The sequence below is a fragment of the Macaca nemestrina genome, chromosome 14 (assembly GCF_043159975.1).
Source record: "Macaca nemestrina isolate mMacNem1 chromosome 14, mMacNem.hap1, whole genome shotgun sequence".
Taxonomy (NCBI): domain Eukaryota; kingdom Metazoa; phylum Chordata; class Mammalia; order Primates; family Cercopithecidae; genus Macaca; species Macaca nemestrina.
Window position 1 is genome coordinate 83878011 of NC_092138.1, and position 13971 is coordinate 83891981.

General features: G+C 40.7%; 1 protein-coding gene across 4 annotated transcripts in view; it reads right to left on the minus strand.

The window, feature by feature from the left end:
• The window catches only part of LOC105487054 (FKBP prolyl isomerase family member 15), a 55961-nt gene that overhangs the window by 4806 nt on the left and 37184 nt on the right, over positions 1 to 13971 (minus strand). For all 4 annotated transcript variants that reach the window (XM_071078194.1, XM_071078193.1, XM_071078195.1 and 1 more), the window contains 8 exons: positions 13476 to 13570; positions 12508 to 12610; positions 8323 to 8494; positions 6243 to 6379; positions 4184 to 4339; positions 3207 to 3359; positions 1318 to 1443; positions 280 to 387 (listed from right to left, as the gene is read on the minus strand). In XM_071078194.1, the coding sequence (XP_070934295.1) occupies positions 280 to 387; positions 1318 to 1443; positions 3207 to 3359; positions 4184 to 4339; positions 6243 to 6379; positions 8323 to 8494; positions 12508 to 12610; positions 13476 to 13570 (1050 nt within the window). The remainder of the gene's footprint in view (positions 1 to 279; positions 388 to 1317; positions 1444 to 3206; positions 3360 to 4183; positions 4340 to 6242; positions 6380 to 8322; positions 8495 to 12507; positions 12611 to 13475; positions 13571 to 13971) is intronic.

Genomic DNA, 13971 nt, shown 5'->3' on the forward strand with positions numbered 1-13971 from the left:
AGCCTCAGCCTCCCAAGTAGCTGGGACTACAGGCACATGCCACCATACCCGGCTAATTTTTCAATTTTAGTAGAGACGAAGTCTCATTATGTTGCCCAACCTGGTCTCGAGTTCCTGGCCTCAAGCAGTCCTCCCGCCTTTGCCTCCCAAAGTGCTGGGATTACAAGCATGAGCCACTGTGCCTTCCTTGAACAATTATTTTATTCATGATCCCTTAGCAAGTACTTAAGCAACAAAACGCCCATTCCGATGAAACAATCGACAGCTGGCTGGCTGTACCTTGATCGTATTCATGATGGTTCCCAGAATGGTCCTGCCATTGTAAGATTCCTCCAGCTCAAACTCTCTCCGTAAGGACTGGAACACCTGGTTCATGATCTTCTTGACCTGTGTGAACATCAAAACACATGCTGCCAAAATCAAGTCACTAAAGGATGCATTAAATCCCAGAGAGGTGTTTGGAAGGCCAAAATGAAGCCATCTTAGATCTCTACACGGATACCGCTGGTCATAAGCAGAGACACTGAAGTCTGTCACTGTGGAGAGGATGATATTAAATAATGAGCAGCATTTTGACAGAAGGGCTAGTCATGAGAGTTACCTATTAAGCGCAGGCAGGCTGTGGTCCGTGTGCCCAGGACTGCTTAAAGACCATTGCTTAATGTCCCCCTCCCACTGTGAGCACCACTAGGAGCTGCCATAGGCTCTAAGGGTCAGAGGCCAGTGGATGCTGGGCACACGCCCCAAGTCCCATTCTCTCCTGTGGTTAGAGGCCCTTCCTATACCTGTCAAAACCTCAGAAAGATAGGGTTCTTTTGGGTTTGCCATTTAATATATAAGTATGTATTTTTTTTCCCCACTAGACTGTAAGCTCCTTAAACTCAAGAAACCAAATCTGGGCCGTGCACGGTAGCTCACGCCTGTAATCCCAGCACTCTGGGAGGCTGAGGCAGGCAGATCACAAGGTCAAGAGATTGAGACCATCCTGGCCAACATGGTGAAACCCCGTCTCTACTAAAAATATAAAAATTAGCTGGGTGTGGTGGCGCATGCCTGTAGTCCCAGCTACTCAGGAGGCTGCGGCAGGAGAATCGCTTGAACCTGGGAGGCAGAGGTTGCAGTGAGCCAGGATCGCGCCACTGCACTCTAGCCTGGCGAAAAAGCGAGACTCCGTCTTAAACACAAGCAAACACCAAATCTGGTTCATTTTAAAGTCATCAGACAAATAAAACATCACTAAAGTTAGAAAAAGAGCTACTAACACAACATACTGGCCATGTTCTTTCTGAATGCTTCTCCTTTGAAATACCAGCTCACCTTCTCCGAAGGGTCAGATGCAGCAGCTTCAACCCCAGACATCTGGGACTTGTTCTTCTCTAGTTCCTTGACGTGCTGTTCATTTTGCTTGGTGAGAGCTGTGATTTGGGCCTGGAGGGCTAAACACTGCAAAACAAACAGACTGTGGCTGTGGCCTCAGGAACCTGGATTACCAGGTGAAGGTCAGAAAACCCAGGGGGAGGAGAACCACCCTAAACATCAAGTCTCTTTCTCTCTCTTTTTTTTTTTTTTGCATATAATAAAAAGACAATTTTATTTCAGATTCTTTTCTTCTTATCATTATACTTTAAGTTCTAGAGTACATGTGCACAACGTGCAGGTTTGATACACAGGTATACATGTGCAATGTTGGTTTGCTGCACCCATCAACTCATCATTTATATTAGGTCTATCTCCTAATGCTATCCCTCCCCCAGTCCCCCACCCTCTGACAGGCCCTGGTGTGTGATGTTCCCCGCCCTGTGTCCAAGTATTCTCATTGATCAATTCCCACCTATGAGTGAGAACATGCAGTGTTTGGTTTTCTGTCCTTTTGATAGTTTGCTGGGAATGATGGTTTCCAGCTTCATCCATGTCCCTGCAAAGGACATGAACTCATCCTTTTTTATGGCTGCATAGCGTTCCATGGTGTATATGTGCCACATTTTCTTAATCCAGTCTATCATTGATGGACATTTGGGTTGGTTCTAAGTCTTTGCTATTGTGAATACTGCCGCAATAAACATACGTGTGCATGTGTCTTTATAGTAGCATGATTTATAATCCTTTGGGTATATAACCAGTAATGAGATGGCTGGGTCAAATGGTAATTCTAGTTCTAGATCCTTGAGGAATCACCACACTGTCTTCCACAATGGTTGAACTAATTTACGCTCCCACCAACAGTGTAAAAGCATTCCTATTTTTCCACATCCTCTCCGGCATCTCTAAACATCAAGTCTTAAGCTCACCTAGGTCTGTTGGTGTCCACTCCCTCAGCCCCCACCCAAGGCCCTCTGCCTCAGAGAATTCTATCTCCTCATCACTCAATTTCAACTCAAAACTTCACTTTCTCTTTCCCAAGAAGGTCGCTTGCCTTGTTCTTAATCAGGTCAAAAATATAATGAAAAAAGAGCAGGAGGGTAGGTAATAACTCTAGTCATTTAGACATAAACATTCAGCATTAACAGCAACCCATTTGTCTGCAAGATTGCCTCCGAGATCTCTGAGCCAAAAGTTTTCAATTGGACACTTTAGGGAAAGAAACTGACCTCGAATATGGACTTTCATACCATGACCCTAAGCCATGTCCCATCTCTTTCTTTTTCAGGCCTGATGATCCCACCACACCCCAGCCTCCAACTTATCTCAGTGCCTTTGCCCAAGATGTTCTGCTTCCTTTGCTGCCTTACCAAAGCTATTTGTCCTTCTTGGCTCTGCTCAAATGTCACCTCCTTTGGGAAACCTTCCCAGCTCTCCTGGGTACTTCCTCTTCTGGGCCCCACAGCACTTAACGCCTATCTTTGTTTCTTTGTCTCCCTTTCTTGACTGTGAGATACGTGAGGGACAGGTTCCTGGTATGCGCTTTCTTTAACACAGTGGATGGAATACAACTGACTCTCAATAAATATTTGTTTAATAAATGAAGGATCCAATAATAATGGAAAACATGTTCCAGAACACTGGTGCTGTTCTCTCTTTTTCCAGGTCACTGACCTATCACCCCAAATAAGTATGTAAAAGATACCTGACAAGCTAAAAACAAGTGTGGTTTTGTCTTCTAGCTATTAATAACTTTTAGGCTTAGAAGGATCAACAGGACTCAAACAGCCTGCTTGCCTCAAATTAACTGGGCTGCCTAAACTGTTTGGCTCAAGAAAAATATGTACCTTTTCCTGAAGTTGTACCAGCTTCTGCTGATAGGCGTCTCTCTGTGCGCACACCTCCTGGTACTGCTGCAGGTGCTCACCCTTGGCGGAGGCCAACAAGTGTTCACATTTTGCTTCCCACTGGGTCTGTAGCTCAGCCTGTACTAAAGACAGCTGCCAAGAGAAAGTAATGACCATACCATCCTTGGGGGCAGGGGAGTGAGATTCCATTGCACCTAGGGAAGCCCATCTTTCAAAAAGCAAAAGAATAAGCTAACAGCCCAGATTTAACTGGGAAACTGTTTAAAAGACTCTCATTACTTTTAAAGTAAATGCACTTCTTAAGATGTCATTGGTTGTCAGGACTCCAAAAGGTACTCCAAGCAGACAAAAGTGTGCCTATTTATATAGGTTCCTGGAGGGCAGGGTCATGTGATCATTGCTTTTCAGGGTCTGAACCCTAAATTTTATAGGTTCAGAAACTTTTTTTCACCAAAATTCCCAGAGGTGGTCAAACCGAGGGCACCAATGAACTCTAATTAAACAAACATATGCATATAAATTTTAAACTTACAATGAGAAAGGTTGCTGTTGCACAGACTAGAGATCCAGCTGTGTCCTGCCACTATCCCTGGTTCCCTTCCTGATGACCTAAATAAATCCCTTCCTTTCAAGGATGATAATGTGCCTGAAGGATGGTGTCTGATGGTTGATGGCTTTGGCCTTATCATGTTTGGAGTTTTTTTGTAAGGAAAGTATTTTTCATTTTTACTTATGTAAATAAATATTAACTAAGCTTTAAAAAAAGAAAGAAGATTCTCCATTCGATTCCTGGCTGTCTGGCATATATCTGGATTACTTTATCTACCTTTCTCCAAAGTGAGAGTATCAGCTATGAGAAATGTCATCCTAAAAGGGTAAGGAAGAAACTAGAAGCTTTTCTCTCTGAGTCCTTCACACCTTTCCTCTATTTCCAAAGTGCTTCAGTTTCCCATTACCTGTTCTGCAGCTGCTTGGTCAGTGGACACTCGAGTCTTTTTCAAGAGCTGTCGAAGTTTGTCCAATTCTTCCTGGTATGACTTGCGAATTTCATCTATCTCCTCCTCGGCCTGAGAACGCTCTTGAGCTGACTTCTTTTTCCTTTCTGAGAGGTTCTTAGGAACAGGAGAACCATCATCAGCTCTAGCTTGTTAACGGAGAATCAAAAGGGATGATGGCGGTGGCAGTTAATTACCTTGTGGGATCCTTACTCCATTTCTGGAAACTTCATTTTTTAGTTTAATTTTCCCCTAAATATTTAACATTCTTAGCTACTGGGTGAGGAAAATGGTGACAGGAGAAGGAAGACAAGAAGAACTTTACCCCTCTATTAAGAGCTAGGGAACCCATCCTAACTTTAATGAGGGTACAGGAAATCAGACATTCTCATACCCTGATAGTAAGAAAATGAATGGATATACTCTCTTTGGATAGTAATCCTCTGAAAAGTCTTTAAAAACATACATATCCAGAAATTCCACAAATTGTAATTAAGGATTCAATAAGTCACAGTCATAAAGAGTGTGTTACAAGGATGGTCACTATAGTAGTATCTAAAGTAATGACAAACTGAAAACAGCCAAGAGGTTAGAAGGAATTGGTTAAAAATAAATAAATAAGGCCGGGCGCGGTGGCTCAAGCCTGTAATCCCAGCACTTTGGGAGGCCGAGACGGGCGGATCACGAGGTCAGGAGTTCGAGACCATCCTGGCTAACACGGTGAAACCCCGTCTCTACTAAAAAATACAAAAAAAAACTAGCCGGGCGAGGTGGTGGGCGCCTGTAGTCCCAGCTACTCGGGAGGCTGAGGCAGGAGAATGGCGTAAAAACCCGGGAGGCAGAGCTTGCAGTGAGCTGAGATCCGGCCACTGCACTCCACCCTGGGCGACACAGCGAGACTCCGTCTCAAAAAAATAAATAAATAAATAAATAAAATAGAAAAAAAATCCTAGAAAAAAAATGTAATTGCAGACCAAGATTTACCCTCTTAAAAGGCACTGGGCCAAAACAGTTTTACTAATGCGATTACTGAACCCTCAGGAGCAGTTTATTCTTTTCATATTTCAACTATTCCAGAACATACAAAAAGATAGAAATGTCCTCACTTTGTTCACTTAGTCTTTCCTGATATTAAAATTTTAACCAACAAAATATACTACAAATAAAGTAAAAACACAGCAAACTAGAAAAATATTTACAACATCTATGACTGGCAAAGGATTGATACCCTTAAAAGGGTTCACAAATCAAACTAATAATAGGATAAAGGACACTAAAAAGAGATACCTAAGAAATATAAATAGGTATTAAATATATGAAAGCTTTACTACTAATAAAAATACACATTAAAACAAGATAACATATTTCACCTGTCAAACTAATGAAGATTAGAAAAAGTGATATATGTAGAATGGGGAAGAATGTGACAAATGGGCTCACTCACATAGTGCTGAAAGTGTAAGCACTATTCTTTGAGGATAATCTGGTAATATTTATAAAACTTCAAATATGTAGCCTTCCCTTTGATCCCATGATTCTTACTCATGCAATCCATCTTATACAAATGTTGAGAAAGTCCATAGAAGCAATGTTTAAAATAATGAAAAAATAAAAACATAAATATCCATCCGAATAATTAAATAAATTATGGTACAGCCTCACAGTTGGCTACTATGCAGCAGTTAAATATGAGAAAGATCTTATGTAGTACAAGGCCATGATATTTTCCTAAAAAGCATAAAATGTGATGTAAAAAAAGTTGTCAGTATACATACATGTATGTGTGTGTGAGTGTGAATGTATGTTTTCTACATACAGAAAACAATCTGGAAGGATCATACACTTTATAATTGTCACCTCTAATGTATGAGATTAGAGAGGGGAAATTTTTTTTTTAATTTTACACTTTTCTATATTATTTGTATTTGTTACAATAAGCACATACTATTGTAATTTGTAAAAGGAAAATTAAAATGTTTATTAAACAGCTAATTCTGGCCAACTGGGTTGTAGAGCTTACCTTTTCCAAGGACTCCTTCTCAGCTCTAAGGTCAGTCAGTTCCTCCTCCAGGGATGTCACCTTGAGTTCCAGTTGTTTCCGGCTCTGCTTTTCACTTTTGAATTTGGACTGTGCTTGCTCAGAGGTTTCTTGGAGCTCTGGGATACAGGAGCAGAAAGACTTGGCTACAGAACCAGTGCTGTAGTGGGCTATGTGTTATCCCAGCAGTTCTTTTTTTAAATTATTTTTTGGAGACAGAGTCTTGCTCCATCACTCAGACTGGAGTGCAGTGGTATGATGGCTCACTATAGCCTCCATCTCCTGGGCTCAAGCAATCCTCCCACCTCAGCCTCCCAGAGTGCTAGGATTACAGGCGTGAACCCCTGTGCCTGGCCCCAGTGGCTCTTTCAAAGTTGCACGCTTTGATTTCCCAGTTCTACCACACAAGCAGCCTCTGCTCACTTCTTTCAACATCACCTCACTGACCAGCAATAAGATATGTCAAGCTGTCAGCTGACTCCTCCATCAACCCATATTTACCCCATAGAAAGTCATCTCTGTGTGTACATGTCACCTTCTCCACATACAAAATGGGAAAGAAATGTCCCCAGCAGTCAGAAATGACCTTTGAAACAGATCACTCCCACAATTCCATTTTGGCCACCATCTTAACACACTGGACTGATCACTGTTTAGTATTAGTCTGGGTTCTTTCTCACTGCTTGAGTAAGATAGTCTCAACTTTCTTGGTAGCTGGGGCATTCTACCAAGAATTTGCTTTCAAAACATCCCGTCTCAAATAAAGCTCTTTGCAATAAATAAAATTTGTTTGGGAAACTTTTGAGACTCTTATGGCTCTTGAGGTAATTGTCATAAGGCACCACAAAAGCAGGAGACATCTGAATAACATTCAAATCTAAGACTGTCTAACATGTTTGCCTCATGTGGGCCCAGTCATGCTCTAAAAGGCAAGAGATGGGCTGGGAGCAGTGGCCCATGCCTGTTAATTCCAAGACTTTGGAGGAACAGGGCGGAAGGATGGCTTGAGGTCAAGAGTTCACAACCAGCCTGGTCAATATAGTGAGACTCCTGTCTCTGCAAAATATAAAAAATTTAAGAAAAAAATAAAAGGGAAGGGATGTATCTTCAAGGTAGCACCTTACCCATTGACATCATTGTTTTTTAGTCCTCTATTAGGCAAATGAACTTTGCTTCCACCCAACTCTGCTGCGGCTCCAGGTACCCTCTGCCCATTAGTCCCATCTCTGCCTTCCATATTTGTTTCTATACACCACGGTAGATTAATTAACCTGCTGGTCTTCACCAATCTTCTATCCAATCACCATGTCTTGCCAGGCACTGAACACTAATATGGAGGAGAGGACTTCACAAAGATAAGCAAAACACCACGCTTATCAAACTATGATAAGGGTTATAATAATGCACTAAGAGATAAAGGATTTTTTTTTAAAGGATCAAATGTTCTAGAGAAAACTAGGAAAGCTTCTGAAAGAGGCAGACTTTGAAGAGGACTGAAGGTGAATATTGGTAACGGTAGGCATGTCAAGTCCAGAGAACAGCATGGATAAGAAGCAAGACAAGAACTACAGGATGAGCTGAAGAGCAGCCAGCAGGCTTGCTGGTATGGTCAGGGCCAGATGAACTGAACAATATAATGGGAGACAAGCCAAGCAGGAGGGGCCTTGAGTGTCAGGCTGAAGAGCTGCAATCCATCCTCTAGGAAAGAAGAAACCACACCAGGAAGCATCTCTTTTTTAAACTTCCACTGAGTCATGAGTTAGAACAACACATTAACTCTTCCAGGTATTTGAAGCCAATCATAGGTACCAAAGATTTTGAAGCCAACACCTCCCCAAACAAAAGGGAACTGTGGCACTGATGAATTCCACATGAATAGTCAGTTCTTTATTGTTCCTTCTGTAAAATAATCATGTAGATTTTATACTAGTCTCCTTTAATTTTTGGTGCAGTCCTTCAAAAACTTCATAAGCATTGTGCCAAAAAGATTGAGAGGAAGAAAACAGCTTAATTCCTTGAGTTTAAATGGCAACAATCCCAGCATCCCCAACCTAGCACATACCTGAGAGCTTTGCCTGCACTTTGGTGAGCTGGCCCCTGAGAAGATCCGTCTCCTTCAGGCTTTCTGTCAGTTGCATCTGCAGCTCTGTTTCCTTTTTTTGGTGAGCAGTCATTTTCAGCTGTAGATGAGAGACTTGTGCAGTGGCCGCTGCTAACTCCTCTGTCACCTTGGCCTGAATAATAACAAAGTATGATGTCACTTTAAACATAGGTGTTCTTCATGCAAGTAATGAACCAACCTCACATAACTCTATGTAGACTGAACTAGTAAACAGGGAGTTACGGCTGCCTTCAATTTGTATTAAACCAAATTCAAATTATGGGTGTGGACCATCTCTCCTATACAATTATATTACTACTATTATTACAACTCCTATACTATTATACCTATACAAGTATACTTAAAAACTTTTTTTTTTTTAGAGATGGGGTCTCGCTCAGTCATCCAGTCTAGAGTGCAATGACATGATCATAGCTCACTGTGGCCTCAAACTCCTGGGCTCAAGCAATCCTCCCCCCTCAGCCTCTGGAGTAGCTGGGACTACAGGTGCAAGCTACTATGCCTGGCTCTATTACACCTTACATACATTTTTATAGTTGTCTATTTCCTTATTATCATTTGTCTCTTCTTATTGTGTTCACTGTACCCACTTGTTTTAAATATATTTATTCCTTGCCTTATTCCAAAGTCTTTATCAGTTTTATAGATTACATTTAAAATCTGATATTTTGACTCTCCTAAAAAACAAAAATAAAGGCCGGGCACGGTGGCTCGCGCCTATAATCCTAGCACTTTGGGAGGCCAAGACGGGCAGATCACGAGGTCAGGAGTTCGACACCAGCCTGGCAACGTGGTGAAACCCGGTCTCTACTAAAAATACAAAAATTAGCCAGGCGTGGTGGTGGGCGCCTGTAATCCCAGCTACTCCAGAGGCTGAGGCAGCAGAATCACTTGAACCCAGGAGGCAGAGGTTGCAGTGAGCTGAGATCACACTCCTGCCTGGGCAACAAAGCAAGACTCTGTCTCAAAAGAAAAATAAATAAATAAATAAGTAAAACAAGAACATAAAATTGTATATAAAATAAAAATAACATGCCGGTGCTCTGCCTATGGGGTAACCATTCTTTTATTCCTTTACTTAATAAACTTGCTTTCACTTTAAAAAATAAATAAAAATAAATAGGCTATAAATGAGTATCTGAGAGTATATGTAACCTTTAGACTAAGCTTTAAGATATTTATTTTTGCTATTCAGTAGGCTTAGGTTTTCACCTCCTAAACACAGATGACAATGAAATCTAGAACTTCTAGATATAGGAGTGGCTTTCATCTACTCACTGTCCTGCTTCAAATGGCCTAATGAAAACAAAACTAACTCAGAGCTCAGAGAGCTTTGCATCTATTCATAGCTCAGAGAGTTCACTAATAACAAAACATGCACCTCTCTCACGAGCACTTGCAGCAGCTAAAACACTGGAAGGGACAAATTCCAAAGGCACGCCAATGAAATGGAGGGTCACTCTCTTGCTAAAGGTTAAGCAGAGTGGAAAATCACCCAAAAGCTCTTTTTATCTCAGGTCTTTAGCTAGAAAGGCCTATCAGAAGCATAAAAATTAATGCTATCCCCCAAATGCACATGTACACAGAAAATAAGGGAATGGATATCATTATTTTTGAGTGGAAGGATTTATATTTTATGTTTGCTTATCTGTATTTGTAAATTTTCCAGACTGAACAGATGCAACTTTTATGATCAGAAAAAAATGTGTATGTGTGTGTATATGTGTGTATGTGTGTGTGTGTGTGCATAGGTGTATTTATAATTTCTTTTTAAGGTTAGGGTATAATCAAGTGAGAAGGGAAAACACAAAAAAATCTACACAGTGGATGGGATGGCTCCCTGGTTCCTACCGTGGATCAAATTCTACTGCTGACATGGAGAGTGAGAAAAAGAAAGCAATGACAGGAAGAACCAAGAGTTCAGAAAAACAGTGAATAAAGCTTGCAAGGTAAAAGCAGGAAAACAGTACTCAAGAGAGATAGTAATTTGACACAGGAAAAGAAATATAGCTGAATGGAAATGGGGTCCTATGCAGGTCTTTTACTCTTTCATTTCTGAGTCTTGGTTTGTCCCTCTAAAATAAAAAGGTTAAACTAAAAAGGCGACCTCTAATAGCTCTTCCAGTTTTAGCCATTATCCACGATTTTTTGTGGTACTATATCACAATGAAAAATAATTTCATTCACCAAATATTCATTGAGCCCTTAACCATACCTTTCTGAGCTGTGTCTGAAGGCAGAAAATTGCCTCCAGGGACGAAAGGACCTTGCCCATCTCCCTTTAAAAGGAGAGATCACAGGAAAACTGTTAAGTGAGAAGTGGATCAAAAGAAAAAGAGGGGAGAGTCAGGGCTCAAAAAGTTTCACTGAAATAAAGATGATCAATTAAAACATATGGTACTTGGCATCCCAGTCACATTTATCATGAGATTCCCTCAAAAATTTGTGTGAAGCATGGTATCTATAACACAGTGGGTTGTGGCAGATACTAGCTATGATTACTATTGTTATTACTTCTACTGTTTTGCTATTATAAACAGAGCATCTACTGGGCTCAGTGCATGGTATCAGACATCTCTGGGGTTTATCAACACGAAAACATTTGGATAGATCACTGAGCTAATTCAGGGGCTGGCAAACTATGACCTATGAGCCAAACTGACCTATTATTTTTGTAAATACAGTTTTATTGGAACACATACACACACAAAACAGTGCTTCTCAACATGAGAATCACATGCTGAACTTCTTAAAAATGCTGCCCCTCCAGAGATTATGACAAAAGAAATCACTGACAAGAGCAGTAATTCCTACACCTGGAATCTATAGGATCTTTTTAAAAGTTCAGATTCAGATCCCAGCTAGATATACTAAATTAGAATCTCTGGAGGTTCGGGATTTAAGAATATCTAGTTTTAATCAAGCACCCCAAGTGAGTCTGAGGCAGCCAGTGCTTGCGGACCACTGATCTGCAACAAGTTACAGTTATCATTTTAGCCCTGAATAGTAACAGTGAGGCCAAATAATATATTTAGATGCCCTGTATAGGCCTAAAGAAAAAACAAACAAGCAAACAAAAGGAGTAAAGGAAAGGAAGAGAAGAAATAAAAGTAGAGGAAGGAGAAATAGTAAAAAGTGTATTTAGTGGGTGGGGAGCGGTTAAGTGACTTCAGCACTACCTAATGATAACAATGTCAAAGGCTGCTGATCTTCACCTAGGCATTAGGAGTCGTCAGTCACATAAATAAGAAATGGTATAAAGTAATGGGAACAGAACAGGGTCAGCACTGGACAGGGCTGTGCAGGATAAGGCACTGCTTGTCTGAGAAAAAGAGGTCACACATTACTTGCCTGGATTCTATGGCTAAGAGAAGACAAAGATTAGCGTAAGACATAGTAAGGAATCCTCATTATCAGAATATGAGAAAGTGAGTAAACTCCACAAGTTACAAGTGTGTTCAATCTAAGTTTTCATCAAGGAAAACACTAATATAAAATATAAATGATTTCTAAACCTCTGAGGAGAAAGACAGCAGATGAAAAAGTCAGGATCTCCTAGCTGATGAGTGGCAGCCCAAACAAGAAGGAATCCATTCAGGATAAAGAACATCACTGGAGCAACGGGGGAAGTGAGTTTCAGAATCAGCAGATCCCAACCCAAGACCCACTAGTCTTCCTTACTGCTACTGCAGGAACAGGTCAAAATTCCTAGTTTTGAAAGGATTGAAGTCAAATAGTAGTACTTTAAAATGCTTTGGCAAACACAGATGAAGGAGCAAACAATCTTGAATTCCTCTAAAAAGAACCTAAACATCTGTTATCTGGCATAATGGAAAATTTCTGTTGATTTTGTCAACAGAATAAATTTAGTTTCTAATAAGCTGTGTAATTCTTACCTAATCAAATTACTAAGATCAGTGATTATTTTTGAGTCACCTTACTGCGAAGTATATTATAAAACAGAAATGTAGATGATGGATACATGAAAACCTGCCGGGAGATTTCTAGTTCTTTTTGCAGTGATGGCAAAAATTCTGTTGGAAAGCTGACTAGTGAGTACGTACACGGGACATTCCTTAGCTCCACCCATCCTGACCTGGGCTTTTCTCTCCCCAGTTGCTTTACCTTCTCTTGTTCAGCATGCAATACTCTTGCCTGTGTGTTTTCTGTGGCTGTCTGAAGTGAGTTGTTCCTCTTCTCCATCATCAGGTTACTCTGCTCAACATACCTGTGAAAGAAATAGGGAAAAAGAAAACACTTATCAAGCACTGAGCACAATCCAATGCCCATTCTGTCCTCATAACATTGCTGCTCATCAAAAGCTATCTGAAAGCATTTTCTTTTCCTTAGATCTGAAGTACTGGGATCTAAAGAAATCAGGTTGGAAGCAGGAATCTGGGCCAGCAGTGAACTACCCTGAATAATGGAGAGGACAATAACGTGAAGGGTGTGTGATAATGGGAATGAGGAGGAAGAGACAGGAGTAAAGAGGCTATAAGAAAGAGGGAAGAAGAGAAAGCCACTCCCCCAGCTCTGTCATGTGGGAGACAAGAGACAGCAGAGAAGAGAAATATGGGAGAATGATTTTTTTTAAGTGAAATGCTGTGTTGTGATGTGTTCCATTCACCCTCCCCACACATCCCTCCAAATCTTCAGAAGTATCTACAAAAAATACAAAATCCTTAGGTTTTATATGGGAATCAGTGAAGTTTTGTCTGAGTTCTGGTGGATAAAACCGAGTTAACCCACACAGAAGAGAGAAGAGTTGACACCAGAGTTCTGTAAGTAATAAATAGTACCAGTTTAAAAGATAAAGAAACTAGGGCCAGCAGGAATCAATAACATGCCCAGAGCCACAAAATGAATGAGGGTCAGAGCAGGAATCAAACACAGGTCTGCCCTACATCACAGCCTACTAAGCTCCTTCTACTGCAATGCCTCTCAGAAAACAGGCAATAATTCACATGACAGGCAGGAAACAGAAATGGCAGAAATACATACGTACTGCCCTAAACAAATACGTGTACTTAAGCTGGGCATATACACAATAAACCCTTTTGTTCATCCTAGCCAGGCCCCGTACCTGTCATTACCTCTGATTTCGTTCAATTAGTTCACTAATCTTGTCATTCTGTTCTTCTATCCGATTGCTCTTTTCAAGGATTTCTTGCTTCAATCTTTCATTTTCCTAAATTCAAAATATATGACGTACAATTTAAGTGTCTTAAGAGAAAAGTGCCAGATAGAAGAGAATCAACTTGAACTGACAGGTGACATTGTTAACATATTTTGAGACAAAACACCAGAACTTATGTCTACATGTATGTTAAAACAACATATCAGATTATACCTGACGGATACAAATCACTAGGTCCAATGGATTGAGTGAATAAATGGCTAAAAAAAAAAGGAGTGAAATTCTGAAGTATGGTCAAAAAAGCAATGTTTCCTTCAGAATATATAGTGATAAGTCACTTGGACGGAATTAAGCCATAATGGATTTTCTAGAATTGTCTAACCCAGTGTAGCATTTATCACAGGCTATTTCTGGGGTGGAGGTGTTAAAGGGTAGTACCTCTGGGAAGACAG